Source organism: Siphateles boraxobius, unplaced genomic scaffold, assembly GCF_051911475.1.
Source record: "Siphateles boraxobius isolate OS27281-9 unplaced genomic scaffold, OSU_SipBor_1 5, whole genome shotgun sequence".
Taxonomy (NCBI): Eukaryota; Metazoa; Chordata; class Actinopteri; order Cypriniformes; family Leuciscidae; genus Siphateles; species Siphateles boraxobius.
Genome location: NW_027509141.1, coordinates 31,588,115 through 31,610,131, shown reverse-complemented (window position 1 = coordinate 31,610,131; position 22,017 = coordinate 31,588,115). Strand labels below are relative to the sequence as shown.

The 22,017-nt window shown below is 36.4% G+C and overlaps 1 protein-coding gene across 2 annotated transcripts; it reads left to right on the top strand.

The window, feature by feature from the left end:
- Positions 1-225: 225 nt before the first annotated feature.
- Positions 226-21,903, top strand: sort1a (sortilin 1a). Of its 2 annotated transcripts, XR_013194913.1 has the most exons (21): positions 321-712; positions 8,624-8,683; positions 11,176-11,249; positions 11,625-11,727; positions 12,331-12,492; positions 12,571-12,644; positions 13,671-13,720; positions 13,851-13,978; positions 14,394-14,538; positions 15,259-15,414; positions 15,492-15,598; positions 16,028-16,130; positions 16,502-16,673; positions 16,967-17,157; positions 17,318-17,507; positions 17,622-17,738; positions 17,961-18,069; positions 19,419-19,531; positions 20,102-20,222; positions 20,314-20,619; positions 21,490-21,660. XR_013194913.1 is itself a non-coding variant. In XM_077203875.1 (20 exons), exons 1-20 carry the CDS (start codon positions 458-460, stop codon positions 20,326-20,328), a joined length of 2,445 nt encoding a protein of 814 aa, XP_077059990.1. In that variant the 5' UTR covers positions 226-457; the 3' UTR covers positions 20,329-21,903. The 2 variants fall into 2 exon arrangements, 1 of the variants encoding a protein (XP_077059990.1); XM_077203875.1 differs by having other exon boundaries at positions 226-712; positions 20,314-21,903.
- Positions 21,904-22,017: the final 114 nt, after the last annotated feature.

Below are 22,017 nucleotides of genomic sequence, written 5' to 3'. Positions count from 1 at the left end.
GTTTTGTTGTCATTTTAAATCGGAAGCAAGACAGACTAATGCCACACAATTTGTAAAACAGGTTGGTCAGCAGAAGGCGTGATTAACCCAGTTCTTGCCTCTTAATATTCATGAACCAGGCCTTCGCCATTGGTCAATTGCGGAGTAATGTCGATATTTTCTTAGTAATATTAATGTTAAGCCTTTGCGTTTGGAATGTTAACGCGTGGGTGCAAACCTATGGCCATTGAAAATGTTACTAGGAAACGCCTGAATTAATATTCATGAGAATGGGCGTGTCGAACGGACAGACCATCCTAATCTTGAACAATCCGTGAGTTAGTTTAGCAGTGCGAACTGCGGCTTCACTACAGACATGCGTCAGAGTGTAAACACTGCACGTTCTCTTCTATTACAAATAAACCTGCTATTCATGGAAGTTTAGACGGAAGAATTCTGTGCACATTAATCGGAAACCATGAGCACCGTATTCTGCTGTGTTTTGGTTGTGTTATTCTCAGTGGCTCTTTGCATGGACTTTGAAGAGAGACCCAGACGCTCTAGCAGTGAGCAATCCATGTTTCTAAAGAGTCACAAATCACGAAATCTGCTCAGTTTGAGAGATTTACAGCAGCCGGACCATGTCAGGATGAAAAGGAGCGAAGAATCCGCACAAAATCAATGTGAATCACTGCACGGCTTTGATTCTACGTTAAAAAACAACACTCATACGGTAGGTCAAAACATCTCTTACTCTTTATACTCTCATCACAGCTCACAATAGGCATAACCGAATATATTTTATAGTACAGACTGAAAAGCTTTGTGCATATAATTTTAATCAAAATTTCTCTTTGGAATTTTTCCCTCTTGTTTTGACTAGTTAACACTTGTTTAAGGTAGTATCTTTTTTCCTTTTCTTTTTTCGTTTTTTGAAAGTAGAATTGAGTTTTTTCCTCCTATTTTGGAAGCTCTCTCTAGATTTCTAGGGACCATTAATCACAAAAGTGAGATCATATTACTGGCCTCTGGTCTGAGATTACCTAATAATGTACCTCACCTTTCTCAGCAACTGAATGTTATTTTTTCAGTCGTTTTTCAAATGCCACATAGCATTGCCACACCACACCAACATTTTTAAGGCTTTCACATCTCTAATTGAATTACTTAATATTTAAGAAGTGTATGAAAACAAGCTCTCAAATAAAATGATATTTGTGAAGTTTTCCAGATGGTATATAAAAACATCACTCGTGTATCACCTTATAATTGGATGGGCCAGTGTTTGATGTTCCTTTAAGACATTCCACAGATTTCATCTTTATGCCAAGAGAACAAATGCATTCACCTCTTGATGTGCTTCTAATGTCTCTGCGATCTGTATTTATGTACTGAAGGGTCAGGTGATTCTGCTTAACTAGATCTAGTCAGAGCTCATTCATTACAGTGGCCCATGACTGATTACTAACCTTTAAGAAGTCAGAAAACATGCTGCCTCTCTTTATTATCTCTCTTATCTAACTCTCTCCCACGAGCTCATCAATTACGTTTACCAGCAGTTGGCGTGACCTCTCGCTGGGCAGGCATTATCGGTAAACGATGAGCTACATATATGCCAATCTATATCTTTTATGTCAGTTCTGTTCTGTGGGAAGCATCCGCTATTTATCCAAATACAGAGAACATTGACATTTCAGGGAAAGCTAAGGTAATAGGTCATGAGTTTAGCCTAAGTGCTGATAGAGAAAGACTGTTGTTGTTAAGAAAGCACACAGAGCCAGTTTTTTTTTTTTATGGACAGTATTTTTGGCTCTCATCCTCTCACATTCCGTCCAGCATAAATGAGTGTGGAAGTGAATTGGTTCCTCCAAGAAAGGAATGTTTCTGAAACGGGAAAAGGCTTGAGGCATGACAACAGAGAGAAAAGTATTTGAAGGCAACGTCTCTCTAAAGCATCTTGTTAAATTCTAGTTTCAGAACTTTTAACACCTGTTTGGATAGTTTGGAACATCAACTTGCATGCATAATTGCACTGTAGTGTTCCAGCTAACAGTGCAATGTAAAGTTCTTGTAGTTAGAGCCTATATTGACCCCTTTATTATGTTTCAAATATTTATATATGGCCACTCTTGAGGTGGGGATTTTATAACATGTACATCCAAACCGCTCAAACAGTGCTATTTTAACAACATAACATTTTTAAAACTTTGTTTGTTTGATTCAAATACTTGCAACTAGACTTTTTAATCCCACTATTTTTATTAGAAGAACACAAAACCGAAATTAATGTTTTGGTAATTCAGTTTTAATTATTTGGGTAATTGAACTTGGTATGCAGTTCAGGTTGTCATGTTTTCCTTCCATGCCTAACAAATTTTTCATATTTTTATTGTATCATCATTTTTGGTCAATTGGTAATATGTCTACACTGTTGACGTGTTTGCTTGTTTTAGCTTATCTACATTGTGTGCACAAAATAATAGATGCTGAAAAATTGAACATTGAAAATTGAAAAGATTTCGGCTGAAGAAATATCAACCGGCTACCGCATCATAATAATTGATACAGCTGAATATTTTTGGTTGCTGAAATTTTGATGCAAGTTTACTTTTTATAAGTCTGTATAGGCCTATTATTCTGGTCTCTAGAGATATGGAACACTAGCTATTTACCCAGTGATTTACTGATAGTTTATAGATAAAATATAATTAGTCATCAGTGAAGCATCTAAATGCTTATGATCTAAAAATCAATAATTTGGGATGCTTGCAGTGCTAAGTTTGAAACATAATATTCCAGATCTGTTCCAGTCCACAATGTGCAACCTTGGTGTTGCGCAAGAGTCTGTGGTCAGTCGACGTGAAAACTGGCTGCTGACCGATGGAATTTATGACCTGCCAGAGCAATTAGAAATTTTACGAGCTCACAATAAAGTCTTTTTAACAACTGCCTGTAGTTTCTTCTAATGAAGTCTGCGTGAACTTATAACGGTACACATGTTCAAACAGCTTTGTGGGTGAAGTTTGCGTTTAAATCATTTGAGATGCTCTTTTGGAGGCTGGAAGACTTTGTAAGACTCCGCTCTGGATGTTTAAATCCAAGTTGTGCCAGTAGGGATTTATTTACGTGAGTCCAATGAAAACACAAACACGGCTTCATCTAACGAACTGCTGACCTCTTACCCATTTCAGCGTGCCGTTCCAGTTAGGAAAACATGGTTTAAGACCTTGATTCCAGGATATTTATGTGCATGTTTTTGAATCACGTGTTAGCATTCGCCCACCTGTCTAAATAGCACTTATTTTGAGACTGACTTTAGACTTGTCTCATATTAAACTCAAATTCCAATTTTTTTTTTTTTACTGTCTAGAAATGAAGTCATGTTTGTTGTTGGTCCTCAGACTGTGAAGCCAATTGGATCAAGTCTAAAGCTTCTTTTGGCTGGACATGGGGTTCAAAGACTGTTTACCAGTTCAACACAAGGGAAAAAAGTCCAGGTTTTTCATTTTCCCGGTCCTGGGGAGAATGTACAGAGAAAACATTTTCTGTCCTCTCTGAAATGCTCAGGGTTGGTGAGATGCCAGAAAAGCAGCCCGAATAACGTTCCTCGTGGTTCTAACATGACCATTGGAGAGGACGTGTTGAGCTAAGACTAGAGCTGGAAAGGAGTAGGAGTGTATACTGAAGTTTTCTATACATTTCTCCCATTGTACAGTATATTGCAGATATTTCTCTTGGAAAACACTATCTGCCGTGTCTGAATGTTATTGTTCTGGAGGATTTCAAGGGCCCCATGGCCCCACACTCAGGTGGCCTCTCCAAGCCTTAACACAGCAGACATGCTTTAATATTATTCGTCTCTCTCCCCGCAGGATGGATTTTCTCTGCAAATACCCCCATCGGTTAATTGTATCAATCAACTTTGTGAAAACAGACCTTAGTAATCCACCATTGACCTGTGACCATTTTGCAAGCCTTTTAATGGTGGTAGGGATTCAAGGAGTCTGATTCCTGGCCAGGATTACCACACAACCAATTAGAATTGTGTACCATACCATTGCCTTAGGCCAGACACATACACACAAACACAGATGCTAATACTTGCAAGTGCATTACAAGTGTGCAGTATGAATTCTTGTGTTAACGTGGTCGTTACTAAGGAATTCGAATATACCTGAAAAAGCTCACAGTTAGCACTGTGTTCTCCAAAAAAAATCTGGTAACACCCCTTTTAAAACAGAAAAACTTTTGCATCCCCGCATATCTTGTACACCATTTGAGTACTGTTAGGCTCTGTTTACACCTGATATTAAGATGCGTTTTGGTTGATCGGAATCAGATCACAAGTGGAGGACGTTAAATACAGTTGTAAACGGGGTCTAAAATGTTTTGACATTTGCATTTACATTTATTAATTTAGCAGACGCTTTTATCCAAAGCGACTTACAAATGAGAACAATAGAAGCAGTTAAACTAAGAATAGGACAACAATATGCAAGTGTAATGACCCTTCCCAGTTTAATCTTACGCTGTGTGTGTACTGTTTTGTTTTGTTTTTAATAAAGATAACAGATATAGAATAGAATATAAAGTGTTAGTATTAATGGTATTGCCATTGCCATTCTTGGCAAGCCTGTTTTGTTGGCCAGTACTGGGATATCCGCATGTTTCTTTCCTTCTGGTTTAAATATGGCAAGGAATGGAGAGGCAACCACTGTATCCATTATTCAAAGACACATTATTGAGAAGGAACATTGGACCTGGGGTTTAAGCAGGTGTTTTAAGACGTCTTGTTCTTGCTGTTCTAGAACACATGTACCATCCAGGGTCTGTTTTGAGGTGGGTTGCATCAGAAGGACGTTGGCTGGGTTGGTAACATGGAAACTTTTGTTCACACTTTGGATTGTGAGTGCAAATTTCCATTAGGCCTGAACGCTAGTGAGTTTCAAAAATGCTGCGGTTCTTTTGCTTCCCTGGACCTTGTACGGCTGCTTTTTTAAGAAAAGAAAAAAAAAAGAAAATGTGTAAAATTTGTAAGATGATGTCACTACTGAGGAGATGTGAGAAACGGATTATTCTGTGACATGATCGTTGATCTCCAGGGGCTTGGGTGGAATTGCAGAAATGCAGAGAGGATGTGATCCATAGAAAGGAGTGTGTTGTGAAGGGCCTCTTTAGACAAAAATGTCCATATGGACCGTAAAAAAGTATGAGATACTCAATGGATCTGAATGTGTGTGGGGTTTGGTCATTATACCAGAAGTTTTTACTTTATTCATCCCAGTTCTGGTTTGTGAGTGTTTTTTGTGCCAAAACGTAATACATAGGCACTAGGCAGCATTTTAAGACATCATAGACCAATTTTACACTTCGTTTGTATCTTTTTAAAATGATACATTATTGATTGCACTCTGTTTTGACACTATTCCATGGTTGATTGGCCTTTAGATGTTTTGTAACTTTTAGTTTATTTAGTTGTATTTTATTTTATTTTTATTTCATCTGGTTGTACTTTTCCTGTTTGTTGTTTTTTAACAGGTTTTAATGTATTATTATACTTATTCACTTTTATTGCATTTTATTTTTATTATTGCAGCAATTTTGCATAAATAAATTGCATTGTTATTTTAATTATCTTGATATTCATATTGAAACTACTGATATTAAAAAAGGCATTTTTTAATAACTTTTTAATGCTTAATGTTTAGCATTTAGCATGTGGCAACGCTGTTACCACATTATTTTATCCCATTACAAAAACAAACAAAAAAAACAGGAATGTTTGGCTCTGGTCCAAAACCTAGTGAACTGCCTACATAGGCACCATTTTAAGACACCGTGAATGCTCCTAACACAAAGTCTGTTCCAAATGTTAACAACATTACTTTAAGCCAAATTCAATGAAAAAAAAAAATAATTCTATTTTTTAAAAATAATCCCAGAGAGAGCCTGGTGAGTTGATTTCAAATAATAATGTTGCAATTCTAATGCAATAATATTTTACTCAATAAGCATTTGTGCTATACATACCGTATGCTGTTAGTTTAGCAACATGCATTACTAAAGCCAAACACTATCGAAATCAATTGAATTGAGTTTTGTGCATTTCACATAAAGATTCGTGGAACTACTGTCAATGCAGAGCATCCAAATCGGTCCCTTATGAGGATTCGGGGGCAAATGCCTATGTAGCAAGTAGCCAGGCAGCTCACTAGCTTTGGGAAAAGAGCCTGCGTATTTGTGCTTGGATTTTCTTTATTCTTTTCCCTCCTTTTCTCTCCCACAATCTCTTTGACATCAGTTGCTCTCTTGTTCTCAGTGTGTGAGGCAGATGAAAATGTGGGGCACTCACTCTGTTCCTCACGCATGCGCACACGCACACACACGCACACACACACACACACACACACACACACACACACACACACACACACACACACACACACACACACACACACACACACACACACACACACCATCTGGGTCTTGCATTCCAGTGAGTGGAACTGAAAGGGAGGTTACACACTCAACTGACAGCGGGCCTGTCCTCTTAAATGTGTGTGCACACACACACACACACACACACACACACACACACACACACTCCCTAGCAGTGTAGGTCGGCTGACAGCGGCACAGCCATCTGTCGAATCAGCAGTGGTTTCTGTGTGCATGTCGCTACATGGTTCCGCTTCCCTGTGGCCAGATAAATCCCAGCACTTGTGTTTTTCTTCCAAGAATCACTTGGACTTTTCTAATTAATCACTGGGAATATGTTTGCTTAGTTGTCTTTTATTAGACATTGCCTTTTATTAGGCATTACTAACATAAATTTAATACAATTTATTTTGTTATTTATTTAGCAGATTGGTGATCGGTTTAACTTATTAGTGTCTCAGTTGTTTGTTTATGTATTGATATAGCCTAGAGTACCGCTTTTCTGATTTTTCTCTCAATGAAAAGACACTACGACTCATGTATCCTGTTTATGTTTTAAAAGAAATATCAACAGATGTAACTCAAATTATTTCTCTCCAAAATTATCTGAGCAATGAATCTGCATGAATTGTATAGCTCTTTACTTTTACTTTACGCAACAATTGTAACAAATGCCTTTTTGTGTCTGATTTTGTCTCCAAATAAATAATTAGTAACTTTGACAGTTTTTCTGTCAAATCAAAACATTGTTAATACATTTGCAAAAAAAAAGTCCTTATAAAATGTTGTTTGTTCACTTTGTTATATTTAATACAGCAATACGATTTCCATTTCCAAGCACTTCTTTCCTTATATTAGCTTTTTTGTTTGATTTGTGTAACCACTTTCTGCTCTGTACTGGATGTTTCTTTATTTTTAGCTATGTAAAGCTGTGGTTTGGAGTGTGGTTTTCAGTCGTTATTTTTGTTTTAATTTCCTTTTATTTATATATATATATATTTAGTCCGATTCCAGCCTGCAATCTCATCCCTGTGGACTACAGTGAAAGCCTGTGGTGTTTAGTTTCACCACAGAAGCGCTCTGAAAACAAACCTGCATTAGAGAGAGAGAGAGAGAGAGAGAGAGAGAGAGAGAGAGAGAGAGAGAGAGAGAGAGAGAGAGAGAGAGAGAGAGAGAGAGAGAGAGAGAGAGAGAGAGAGAGAGAGAGAGAGAGAGAGAGAGAGAGAGAGAGAGAGAGAGAGAGAGAGAGAGAGAGAGAGAGAGAGAGAGAGAGAGAGAGAGAGAGAGAGAGAGAGAGAGAGAGAGAGAGAGAGAGAGAGAGAGAGAGAGAGAGAGAGAGAGAGAGAGAGAGAGAGAGAGAGAGAGAGAGAGAGAGAGAGAGAGAGAGAGAGAGAGAGAGAGAGAGAGAGAGAGAGAGAGAGAGAGAGAGAGAGAGAGAGAGAGAGAGAGAGAGAGAGAGAGAGAGAGAGAGAGAGAGAGAGAGAGAGAGAGGAGAGAGAGAGAGAGAGAGAGAGAGAGAGAGAGAGAGAGAGAGAGAGAGAGAGAGAGAGAGAGAGATATAGAGAGAGAGATATAGAGAGAGAGATATAGAGAGAGAGATATAGAGAGAGAGATATAGAGAGAGAGATATAGAGAGAGAGATATAGAGAGAGAGATATAGAGAGAGAGATATAGAGAGAGAGATATAGAGAGAGAGATATAGAGAGAGAGATATAGAGAGAGAGATATAGAGAGAGAGATATAGAGAGAGAGATATAGAGAGAGAGATATAGAGAGAGAGATATAGAGAGAGAGATATAGAGAGAGAGATATAGAGAGAGAGATATAGAGAGAGAGATATAGAGAGAGAGATATAGAGAGAGAGATATAGAGAGAGAGATATAGAGAGAGAGATATAGAGAGAGAGATATAGAGAGAGAGATATAGAGAGAGAGATATAGAGAGAGAGATAGAGATATAGAGAGAGATATAGAGATAAAAATAATATTAGAATAAGATGGATTTTAGAGCCCAAATGTAGTGATGCTAATGAAAATGACCTGTTTTGTTTTAGATTGAATTTAGTTCAATTTATGATGAATATTTTCACAGAGAAAAAGTTTATGTCGGTGGTACAGGGATTATTAGTATCATCAATCTACAGACTTTTAACTACAATGTTTATTTGCATTCATACTTCATTTATGTCTCTACGTCTCTTTTCCAGTATAACTTCAATGACCTGAGTGGCTCTGTGTCTCTGGCCTGGGTTGGAGACGATACAGGGGTGAGTCGAATTTGACTAATTATCTACATAGGAATACAGTATAATGAAAAATATCTAGTTTTAAATGCATCGTTACTGTAAAATATGGGATTTTTGTCTGTCCACATCATCCTACAATGAAAGGTGAATCAATTAAATTGATATTCAATCAATTGTAGATAGAATTGTTTTTATTTTTTATTATGAATTCATTTTACTTAGTCCAATTTTTCTTTAAATATACACTACCGTTCAATAGTTTGGGGTCAGTATGATTTTTCTGAGAGAAAATTAATACTTTTATTCAGCAAGACTGCATTAAATTAATCAAAAGTGATATTTATTATGTTAAAAAGGTTTGTTTCAAATAAATGCTGCTCTTTTGAACTTTCTATTCAAAGAATTTCGTAAAAATATATCTCAGTTTCCACAACTGTTTTCAAAATTGACAATAATAAGAAATGCTTTTTGAGCACCAAATCAACATATTAGATTGATTTCTGAGGGATCGTGTGACACTGAATACTGCGGAGTATTCAGATTTGAATAAATTACAATGAAAAATATATTAAAAGAGAAAACAGTTGTTTAAAACTAATAACAATAACTTTTACAATATTATTGTGTATACTGTATTTTTGATCAAATAAATGCAGCCTTGGTAAGCATATGAGACTTATTTAAAAAACATTAAAAAAAAATCTATATACCATAATGCGAGGGCTTTATAGTGTGATTTGTTAACAGATTTGTGTGATTTGCAAAATTGTATTTGGACCGAACTGCGTCACCAAGTGTTATATTGTCACACCCAATGATGTTTCTTGTAATTAGGTCAATCTGTGGCCTAACTAAAGTAATTTACTATCCCTGTAATAAACCCACCACAACATATCAGCTGTATTTTTAATGCACTGGTTTTGGCATTGTTTTTTTATGTGTGAACAGCATCACACCATTTGACTAAAAATATAAATTGGGCTTGAAAAACGGCCACCATAAAATGACTGACTTGCTGATGTCTTATAAAAATGTAATCTGTTCATTCTTTTTGTGAATTATCCCAATCCTTCTAATCAACTATGTTACTGCCACTATGTTAACTAACCAGTAGCCGATCAAAAAAAAAAAGTGTAATTGTCAGTTTAACCCAAGTTTTTTAATGCACTAAGCTGCTCTGTGGTCGGCTCCATGATCTGAATCGCAGGAATGTGGCTCCTACAATCGCACATCAATGTGAAACTAGAACGAGTGAAATACAGCTTCAGCGGCTGAAAGACTCTTCAGAGTCTGGCTTGACAAGACCTCAAACTGTCATTTAGTGCCAACAACACTGGAGGCGGAATCCGTCTCTTATAGAACTGAACCAAAGTGCAGCTGTAAAACATGTACAAGCTGCAATTACTCCTCCAGCACAGCCTTCACCCAACAACAACAACACTCCAATACATGTCTGTTAACTCTCTGCAAACATTTTCAAAGAGTGGCGTCTTTTGAGACACCTTTTCTACTTTTGAGGTGTCATTGTTAGCACCATTCTGGTAATTGCTTATTGCACTTTTAACGAACATTGTTCTAATTGTCCAGCTTTTTTCAGGCACATAAAGAAGTTCCCACAAGTCTTTCTTTTGTAAGAAGAAACATTAATAGAAATGGACACTATTTACTTTTCATGAAGGGTTCGTCCTGTGTTTTAAATAACTTTGTTTACTTTTTAATTGTAGAAAGAATATGATTGGACAAAAATCTGTGAGTAGTGCAGGATGAGTCATTTAATATTTTTGGTCCAATTTTCCAGAAGAGACTGAAAGACACCTATTTACTTTAAATTAAGTTAAGTGAAACATAAAAATGTATATATATTAAAAAGAAAAGTAATTTCAGAGGCAGAGTAATTTATAATATTTTAATGAAAGTTTTAAAAAAAAGATTTTTTTTGATGAACCGCTTATATTAAAAAAAATCAAACGCACATTTTTGTGACTTTTAGATTTGTCAGGGTATATATATATATAGCCAACAGTCATGAATTAAAAGTCACAAAACTTTGCTTTTGGTGGGTTATTTAATATAAGCGGTTGATCAAAATTTTTGTCTTTTTAATCTTTCATTGAAGTATTATAAATTACTCTGCCTCTGAAATGACTTTCCTTTTTTAGCTGATATCACCTAGACTGTATGGACTATTGGTGAATGTTAATTATCGATTTATTCTCTGGAAATGTGTCACATTATGAAAGTAAAATGGATTGCAAATACCATTTCATGTTGACTTAAGGATTAGAGACAGGAGTTAAATGAGAACAAGGCACCGACCAATCAGAATCTTCTCTGCAAGCAGCAAGCGGCTGATCTTGAGTGATAGCTGGATGAATTAAGTGTGAAGGGTGAGAGTGTGGCTGTTCTCAAGTCCAGGCATGTGTCCCGCAGTATCCCGGACGAGCTTAAATCGTGCTTCACTGCACTCTTTCACATCCACATGCTATAGAATTCACTGTGTCCGTTCTGTGCAGGTACTACTGGTGCTGACCACGTTCCAGGTTCCTCTTTTTATCATGCGGTTTGGTCAGTCCAGACTGTACAGAAGGTAAGAGTGTCTTTTAGGACAGTGTTCAAGCTCTTGCTAGAAGAATTGAGGAATTAAGGCAAGACACCATGTGAATAGGGTAAAAAAATAAAAAAATATCACCATACTTCCCTAGTTGATTGAAAAAAAAAATTTGCATTACAAATTTTTCACTAGTCTGAAATGGCACAATATGAAAGGTCAAATAGCCCAAAATCAAAAATTTGTCTTTGTGTCTCAAAATTGTCTTGCCTTAACAGGATTAATAGAATGCAATGAATCCTTCCACTTCCAGTGTTGAGTTTGCTCAATTTAATTGTTGGTACACATATGGTTGGTTTTTTATTTAGCTATATCACATGATCCATAACTCCCCTCTTATCTCTTCTGGGTCAGTGAAGACTATGGAAAGACATTTCAGGACATCACCGACCTCATTAACAACACCTTCATACAGACAGAGTTTGGCATCGCAATCGGTCCTGAAAATTCTGGGAAGGTGAATATTTACTTCTCTGCTGTAATATTGAACTGTTCTGAAAGGAATATTACTGGTTATTTTCAATGTAATGTCCATAGATACTGTGGTGGGTTTGGGTGGGGGGATGTACCACAGTTTGCACGTACATATTAAACATCACAACTGTTTTCAACATTGATAACAGTATGAAATATTTCTTGAGGACCAAATCAGTATATTTGAATGATTTCTGGAGGATCATGTGACGCTGAAGACTGGAGTAATTCAGCTTTTCCATCACAGGAATAAATTGCATTTTAAAATATATTTAAATAGAAAACAGCTATTTTTAATTTGAATGTTTTTTAAATGTTTAATATTTTTAATTTTTAATTAGTGCCTTGGTGAGCATAAGATACTTTTTTTTTTTTTACTTCAAGCTTGGTGTTTTTGGTTTTAAATGGTTCGCTTTCCATTATAAGTGTATTTATTGAGCTTACTTACAAATGCATTGCAAAAAAAAACTTGTAGCATTCCTTCAATATTTTCTATAACAATTGAACAATAAGATCAATGATCACTGATGTGTGTTTTTTTTTTTTTTAAATGAATTACTGAACGGGGTCATGATCTGTCCCACAGGTAATCCTCACAGGCGATCTAACCGAGGGGAGAGTCACCAAAATTTTCCGTTCAGTTGATTTCGGCAACAGCTTTGTGACCTCTGAGCTTCCCTTCCATCCATTAATGCAGATCACATACAACCCCAGAGACAGCAACATACTCATGGTCTACAGCATCAATGTAAGACCTCTGATTGGCCATCTCCTTTCGGTTTTGTGCAAAAGAACATGTACTAACGCTGTTTTCTTCTTGATTCAGTATGACTTATGGCTGTCCGAGGACTTCGGGGGCAGTTGGAGGAAGATCCATGAGACTATTTGTCTTGTAAAATGGTATGACTGTAAACAAGAACATAAATTAATCAGTAACAATAGTCCATTGTCCCAATGTCTGGGCCATATTGCAGCTCATTCTCGCCCACCATTTGAAGGACCAAAGTTTGCTTTTATGTGATATTTAGTGGTAGGTAAATATAAAATTTGATACAACTCTGGGTGCAAAGAAGATGTGATAATGTTTGGTTTGTTTAGCTCCTACCAGGTGTCTCAAAATAAACTCATTAATATATATCCAAAATTTAATGTCATGAACCCTGCAGCCTGAGCACTTGTAAATTGCTTCCATTTGATGAAAAGCTGTGAATCGTTCCTGACTGCCATAAATAGTACAGAGCTAAACAGTCGTGTTAGAGCACACAGCTTTGAGAGAGATTGTGTGTGTTATTCGTCTCCAAAAAGTCATTTTTGTTCTCCATTATGATTGGTCATTGTGTGTCCAAGTGCTGAAAGGTTCTGATGTAACAGTTTGATGTGGTTTCGCTGCCTAGACCTAATTTAGAATTAATTGTTTTAATAACCGTTCATTTCTCTTGATTGTGAAGGGAAGCAAAATCTATTGCAATTACATTTTTGTAATGTGTGCATTGGTTTGAGGTTAGGATTCTCACACAAAAACATATTTAATGTTATAAATCTGTTTACCTTTGTATCAGATTAGATCTTTTTTCATGTAACATTTGGTTTTTAAATGGACTAGAATTAATTACTTTTTAAAAAATTTATTTACAAAATGCCTTAGGCAGAATGTTTGAGGTTTTGTTTTCATTACCCAAAGCACCACAAAATGCATTATAAAGCAATTTTCATTTTGCATGAACTATTCCTTTGAGGTTTACAATCCTAACCCTCATAAATATGGTCCTGGTCTCAATGGATTTCTTACACTGAAGAAACTGAGGCCTTTGGTTAGATTTGAAGTAGCAGTGCTTTATATGAATGCCTTTAGCTTTTGCTTGCAGTAGTGAATTCGCCTTGGATGGATGGAAATTTCTGATTGTATCTATTTGCTTGACATTTCAGGGGAATTGATGACACCATTTACTTAACTACAAATCCCAATGGATCCTGCAGTGAGTGACTTTGTTATGGTCCCATCATTTGAATAATGCTGCAAATGGATAGATGCTTCCTGCTTATTGTTTCTCGTTAAGTCATTTTTTGAATTCTCTCTCTCTCTCTCTCTCTCTCTCTCTCTCTCAGGTGACCGGGGAACGTTGGAATTGAGAAAATCATTAGACTATGGCAGGACATTTAAAACTATTGGAACCAGGATTTATTCCTTCGGCTTGGGTGGACGCTTTGTTTTTGCCTCAATCATGACTGACTCGGTGAGCTCTCTTAAAATCTTAAATAAGTGATGTCATGTTACAAAATCTTGTGTGCTGCCCACTTAGATAACATTTTTAGATATTAAAAATGCTTCCTTTTGACCAAAATCACCACATATACACTACTGTTCAAAAGTTCTTATGTTTCTAAAGGAAGTCTCTTATGCTCACCAAGGCGGCATTTATTTGATAAAAAATACAGTAAAAACAGTAATATTGTGAAATATTATTACAATTTAATAAATATTTAATATATGTTTTCAATTTTAATACATTTTAAAATGTATTAGAGCTGTCTATGTAGACAGTATATAGCAAGGCATCTGATTAGATTTTTGACCAGAGCTACAGTATAATGTGTTGGCAGAGGCTGAAATCACATACAGATGTCAAAAAAACATATTTTCTTTTGCAGGGTTCCACACGCATGATTCACGTTTCAGTAGATCAGGGGGAGACGTGGGACATGGCTCAGCTTCCCACCGTTGGCCACGAACAGTTCTACTCCATTCTAGCCGCAAACGACGATATGGTCTTCATGCACGTAGATGAACCTGGAGGTGAAGCGAATTATTATAGTTCAGCAAAATAAACCTCTTAAATAATAATGTTGCTATGCAATATCAATTTATGGATCATGGTACTTAGACTTGAAGTTTGGATTGTGTTATTTAAGTATTGTTTATATGCTATTATAGTATTTATTAATATTTTGAATTAGATTTTATTGTTATATTTTCAGTACTGGTTTAGATTTTGAATTTGTTTTGAAGTAAAACCTTAAAAAATTGAAAATATAAAAAAAAGGATGACCATTATTACATGAATTGTCTGTGCTGCGTGCATAATTTCATATATTCTAGTTATCAGCATTGCAAATCTAGTAAAGGTTTTCATATTTTCATTTAAAAAAAAAAAGTTAATACACATTTATAGCGCTAAATGACAAAAAAGGAATTAATGGTGTTTCTAAAACAACGGCTGAGGGAGTGACGGTTAAATTTCATATCTTTCTCTCTTCTGTAATCATTGTCTCTATTTTTTTTTTGCTCTTTTGGAAAATCATGGAAATGCTATCACAGATTTTTTTTCTTTTGCTATTGGAGCAAATGCAAATACTAAAATGATATTTGCTGTCATCTCCCATTCACCACTATAGAAGTTTACCCATGACAACTTCCTCTGAGAACCCCAGAAATCTAAAAAGGGTCTATTATTTGACTGTGTGATTTTGTAACCATGACATCAGAACTACTAACAATTGTTTTTTACTCCATCAGACTCAGGTGTTGGTACCATTTATGTGTCTGATGACCGAGGTACAGTGTTTTCCAAGTCTCTGGAACGCCATTTGTATACCACTACAGGCGGAGACACTGACTTCACCAACATCACCTCTCTGAGGGGCGTATATTTGACCAGTGTGCTCGCCGTGGGTAAGCCTGTGACTGTAATCATAAATCATTTATTTATATAAATCTCATATTTGCTGATGTGTATTTTTCTTCTTCAGATGGCTCTGTACAGACAGTGATCACATTCAATCAAGGTGGAGCGTGGCGACCTCTGCAGAAGCCCTGGAACGGAGTGTGTGACTCCACAACCGAGCACCCAGACAAAGTTAGAGCCACACATAAACAGCACAGCCACAACCTGATCTTTATATTAGACATAAATCATGGAGAACATGTAGAGTGGTCCAGTAGAGCCAGTAAACTGGTTTCTGGTTTGCAGTACTAGTAAGCAATCATAATTATGTCCTTGAGCCAGGCAAAGTAATATGTTCATCGTGTCGCTATTAAAGTTAACAAAATAAGTCTTATTATTGATATTAAGGTCTTTCTAAGAGCTTAAATAGTGCATTTCTTAGAACTTTTTCTGAGCTGAAACACACTTGGAATTGTGAAACCGCAATAATTTTAAGCTTGTTTAAAGTTGCCTCTTCTAATGATTTTAACTTAATATTGAAATCATGCAAAACTTTGGTTCGAGAATAAGCACTCCAATTGCAGTGTGTGTTAATATCATATGCGTCTCTGTCTTCTGCAGTGTAGTCTGCATATTCACGCATCCTACAGCATCTCTATGAAACTGAACGTGCCCATGCAGCCCCTCTCAGAGCTCAATGCAGTGGGACTCATCCTGGCACATGGTGATTACTGCCCACATTCACCTACACATGTCTTTCCACAAGGCAGAACTATCACTGACTCATATTCAGTCTAAACCTTTTGTATAACCATTTTCACCAGCCTCAGCTATGTGACTAATAAGAGTTTTATTTTATTTTATTTTATTTTATTTATGCTTTGGCCACTGGCTTGTACAACAACAACAAAAACGCTGTGATTTGAGTAAACATAATCACCCAAACCCCATCGTGTTTCATTTCTCCAATTGCAGGACTAAAGTAAATAAGTAATAAATAATTATACATATATATTATTATTATTTTACTGTTTTAACTCATATTTGGTAGTTTTAAAGGACCATTACACTGTCACGCTGCGTCTCTTTCATCAGGGAGTGTGGGAGGCGCAGTTTCCGTGCTTTCTCCAGACGTGTACGTGTCGGATGACGGGGGTTACACATGGTTTCAGGCATTAAAAGGCCCCCATCACTACGCCATACTGGATTCAGGAGGACTGCTGGTAGCAGTGGAACACAACCCCTCACACCCTATATCACAGATCAAGTGAGCTTTATCATTACTGTATGTTTATAGAGATTTGATCACAGTATGTGAGATAAATGATTCAAAGGGAATATTATAACAAATTAAATACTGGTGATGCCCTGTTTATTTAAGTGGTTTTGTCTGGAAAATAATTTATAATGTAAATGATTAAAATCAAATAAATGCAGCCTTGGTGAGCAGAAGAGACTTCTTTCAAAAATATAAAAACAAATCGTACCAATCCAAAACTTTTGAGCGGCAGAGGTTTTTATTTTTACATGATTTTTATTCTTTTCAACTTTTTTCACTAGATTTTCCACTGATGAAGGTCAGTGTTGGCATGTGTATAATTTCACCAATGACCCACTATACTTCACTGGCCTGGCATCAGAACCTGGTGCCCGCTCCATGAACGTCAGCCTGTGGGGCTACAGAGAAACTGTCCTGAATCAGTACTGGGTTTCTGTCACTGTCGACTTCAGGCTGTTGCTCTCTAGAGACTGTGAGTTGCCTAATATTTCTAAAAAGCATTTTATAAACCACTATACAAATAAACAGAATCCCAGTATATTTTACCAGTATGATGCATACTTCTGTTAGCATTCAGAAGATCTTAAAATGTGTAAACATTGCCCTGAAATGAACAAATACTCATCCTGCAGGCCAGGATAATGACTACATTGAGTGGCTCGCTCACTCAAGCAATAATAGCGACCCCACTGACGGATGCATACTGGGATACAAGGAAAGGTTCTTACGGTTGAGAAAAGACTCAGTCTGTTGGAACGGCCGGGATTACATGGTGACCAAGGAGCCCACAATATGTTCCTGCACCCTAACTGACTTTCAGTGGTACAAACACATACAAACTTATCAAATACACTCAAAGTACAATGTGAGTCATTTATACTATTCATGACGTACATTCAGTCTGTGATTCCAATCCTTGTTGTTCTTTTCCTGCAGTGACTTTGGGTTTTACCATGCGGAAAACAGCACTGTGTGTGTGGAGCAGCCTGACCTTATTGGCCATTCACTGGAGTTCTGCTTACACGGGCGCAAAGAGCAGCTTCAGACTAGCGGGTAACAAATCACTCTCTATTTCCAAATTCACTGGAGTTGTATTGAAGTGTTCAGCGGGTGTAAGCTTTTTTTTTTTCTTTACATATATTGCTGTCCTAGCTAATGTGCGAGCCTGATTGACTGAACCGATTCGCATATTCATTTTTGCATTTCAGTGAATGTTTTTGTCAAAGAAGTGTAAGTAAAAACATATCCCAAAGTGTTAACTTTCTATGACTGTAGTTATCGGAAAATTCCCGGGGACCACTGTGAAGGAGGAATAATTCCAGAACGAAAAGAGATCGATCTGAGTAAGAAATGCATCAGTAACTTGCTGAGGTCAGAGCTACCGGTAGGTTTTATTTTATTAACAGAATGCACATTATATCTACATGTACATATGCATGTATATGTCGTTTGAAAAAAGTCTCAAATTTGTTTGCATTTGTTTGATCAGAAATATAGTAAAAACATATTTGTGATTTTTTTTAAATAATTGTTTCTTTATTTTAATGTTAATATTATTATTATTATTATTATTATTATTATTATTATTATTGTGTAATTTATTCCTGTGATGCAAAGATGCATTTTCAGCATCATTACTTCAATCTTCACATGATCCTTTAGAAATTATTTTAAAGGTATAGCGGAGGATCTTTCCGAATTTTAGAGAAAACCCGCCCTATCCAATTTTTAAAAAAATGCACATGCGCAACACTCTATTTGCTCCGAGAGGGAACGCCTATTAAACGTGTTGAGTGACCGAGGACTCAAGACATGATATGCAATGGAGAAGTAGCTTGTTGCATTTGTGTAATAAATACTATGGTGAACATTGTAATTATCGAAAATGAACACACAAGGTTTTAGAATATTTCAGCGTGATACCATTTACCATTTGGTCATAAGGCTACTTTAGACAAATTGAGATGTTTACCGTGTCTACGCGGTGCATGACTTGTGCCAGGGCTAGCATCGCTAATCATAGCTTACATTAACTTTTACTAGCAGTGATTTTAAATGGATTTCTCCAAATAGCATGACAAACTTTACCTGTCTAGTAGAATCTTCGGCATCAGTGGGAAGCCCAACCTGTGGTTTTAGCGCACGCCATCGTGTGAAATATTCACCCAAAACCACTCTGGTCTTGTTTCTATATTCTGCGGCCTTTCTCTTCTTATCATACACTTTCGTATACATTTTTTCTCTTTCGACCCTCAGCCATTTTCAAAGGAATGGTTGAAACCGTAACTCATCACACATAATACACCTGAAAGCGCGCATGCGCAGAATGGACGAGCACGTACGACGGCCTTACGTAAACATATCACCAGAATGATTGACACTTAGGTGGACCAATAGTATAGGCTACCCACCCGGAAAAAGAAAATCCTCCGCTATACCTTTAATATGCTGATTTGCTGCTCAAGAAACATTTATTATTATCAATGATGAAAACAGTTGTGATGCTTATTATTTTTTTGTGTGAAACTGTGTGATTCTTCTTGACTTCTTCCAATATTGTAGTGAAATAGAATATAATTAAATAGAAAAATGTGTGTCTATATATGTGTGTGTGTGTGTGTGTGTGCATATATATATATATATATATAATATAAATACACAAGGAAACAGAGAATTTTGTTATGCTTGTTTGAAAAACAGCACAAAAAATCTTTCCCATTATGCATTTCTCAGACAGAGGAACATTCATTCAATTCAGCTCCTATAATCGCTGTGGTCATCGCTGTTCTATTGATCAGTGCTGGAGCTGGGGTTATTTTCATCAAAAAATATGTCTGTGGAGGAAGGTTTGTGCCCCCATTTCCCTAAACATCACACACAGCAGAACATGAACTGTTTTTTTTTGACGATTTAAATTCTTAATTTTAAGTACATTTTTGGGTACATTTTTAAGTACATTTATTTTGGGCGGCAGTGGCTCAGTGGTTGATGTAGGTGCTCTACAAACCGAAAGGTTGGTGGTTGATCCCCGGTTCCACCTGACCAAGTGTCGAGGTGTCCATGAGCAAGACACCTAACCCCAGCTGCTCCCGACGAGCTGGATGGCGCCTTGCATGGCTGACACCGCCGTCGTTGTATGAATGTGTGAGTGAATGGGTGAATGAGAGGCAATATGTAAAGCGCTTTGGTGGCCATTGGGTCGGTGAAAGCGCTATATAAATGCAGTCCATTTTACATTTTATTTTATATTATTATTGAATTAATTGCTGTTTTTTGTGTTGTTATTATTAAATGACTGTTGTATCGTGCAGTACATATGAGCAAAGTCTTCATTTATTTTTGATTTCTTATGCAGCATTTACCATTTTGTTCATATATGCGTATCTGTGTCAGCCTCATTTTGATGTCTTCGGTAGGTTCCTGGTGCACAGGTACTCTGTATTACAGCAGCACGCTGAAGCTAACGGTATCGATGGTGTGGATGACCTGGACACACTGGAGGTTGGCAAGACACACTATCATGATGATTCAGATGAGGTACATACTTCACCTTGCTGCTAAAGACACAATATTTAATTTCAATAAAGTCATTGAATTAATCCTATCATTCTATTTTTGACATCTGTAGGACCTTCTAGAGTGACACACAAGGATCATCATAAAACTGTATCAAATTCTAAGAGAAAAACCATAATGACTACCCTTCCCATGACCCTCCATGTGTGTGTATCTGTGTTCCGGCACCTATCGGATAATGACACACATTCTGCCTAATCAGTTTGTTTTTGGCTAGTTGGGGACAAATATTCAGCGTTCAGACCAGCAAGATTTGACTACAAGGACAGGAACAGAGAAAAGATGCATTTTCCCAAAAGCTTCTCATAACAGAGCTTTCTGATCCATTGCTGAAAAAGAGCATATATTTCAAATTTATGTGAGTTGACACGCATACAACAAGACTTATGTAAGTGCTTATTTTTCATTGCTGGTTTCCTGCATCAGGTATTTAACTTCACCAAAGGATTTTCAGCTTTGTTCTTTATTTTGCATATTTGAAGTCTCCTTGAAGAAGTCTGTTTTTTTTAAAATCCAGTTTAAAAATAGAAGTATCTTCGGAAAATAGCCTGCTCGTTAATTCCAGAATTATTATGTGAGCAAATTCAGATGAAAGTGTTTAAAGGTAATATTTAGACAATAGACTTACATTGAGCCTTTTTTTTTAGACTTCATTATACTAACACCCTGGATCTTACAGTTTGGATCTTTGTGAAAATAGTTTAGCCAAACTTTAGTCATTCTATAAATCAAATCTCACTTTGCCATCTATCTGGTTCCCGGCCAGTGCTGTGTGCTTAGATATACTTTGCACTTCTATGCACGAATAATTATAAATTCTTTCGTTTCAGTATTACCAATGCTATTCTCTGTTTGATACAGTGTCATTTGATGCAAGAAAAGATCTGAGAAACGGCACATTGCATGGTTTTCAATCATCTTAATATATACATAATACAAGTGTCATAGAGAAACAATAAGTGCATTAAACTTAATAGTCTGATTCCTTGTTGGTAATTCAGCAATAGTTATATATCAAATAAGACAAAATGTTTAATGTTATCTATGACATTAAACAAAAATTCAGAATACCAACTCATCCTTCATTGGGATGTCGACAATATTAACTGCATCTAATTAGCAGCCTAATCAAATATGAAAATGTATATTTTTGGACTTTATTGACTGTCAACTCATAAATAAGCTAATTTGTAGTCAGTAAGCTGATTAAGATTTTTTTTTTGCACAGGTAATAAAATAGATACCTCAGGGGTTATAGATGACAGTGGACCACACATTTCATTGATGGGTTTGCATGTCCTCAAGTTTGAGATGAATATGGCTTTTCTTAAGTCAAAGTGTAAAATGCTGTACCATTAAATGTGACTGCTTAGAACAATAAAAATAAATCTTTTTTGAAGTCCATGCTTATTGACTTGAACCAAATGGGTTAATTGACCCTGATGCACCAAGGTGAACTGAATTCACAAAGACTTTAAAATGTTTAAAATTGTGTCTCTTATTAAAACAGCTTTTTTTTCTTCTACAAGGGTACATAAACGTCCTTCAATTTGGATATTGTACAGCCTGTAGCCTAATGTTTCCTACTTTGCATTGTACTGAGAAACATACATGGTCAATAAACAGCAGTTGGCTAATGTCATTCAGCACAGCATTTGTATTTTCAACTGTGTAAATAGAACGAAAGCTGCATATATTTCATGTGCAGGATAAAATCTGATTGTAAACAGATGTGCACATTTTCCTTTTCTTCTAA

Bases quoted from the DNA above. Each gene is read 5' to 3' on its own strand.
- sort1a (XM_077203875.1), top strand. From the start codon at position 458: ATGAGCACCGTATTCTGCTGTGTTTTGGTTGTGTTATTCTCAGTGGCT. The intron at 15,599-16,027 runs GTTAGAGCCACA...TGTCTTCTGCAG, and splicing joins CAACCGAGCACCCAGACAAA to TGTAGTCTGCATATTCACGC. The intron at 16,674-16,966 runs GTGAGCTTTATC...TTTTTTCACTAG, and splicing joins CACCCTATATCACAGATCAA to ATTTTCCACTGATGAAGGTC.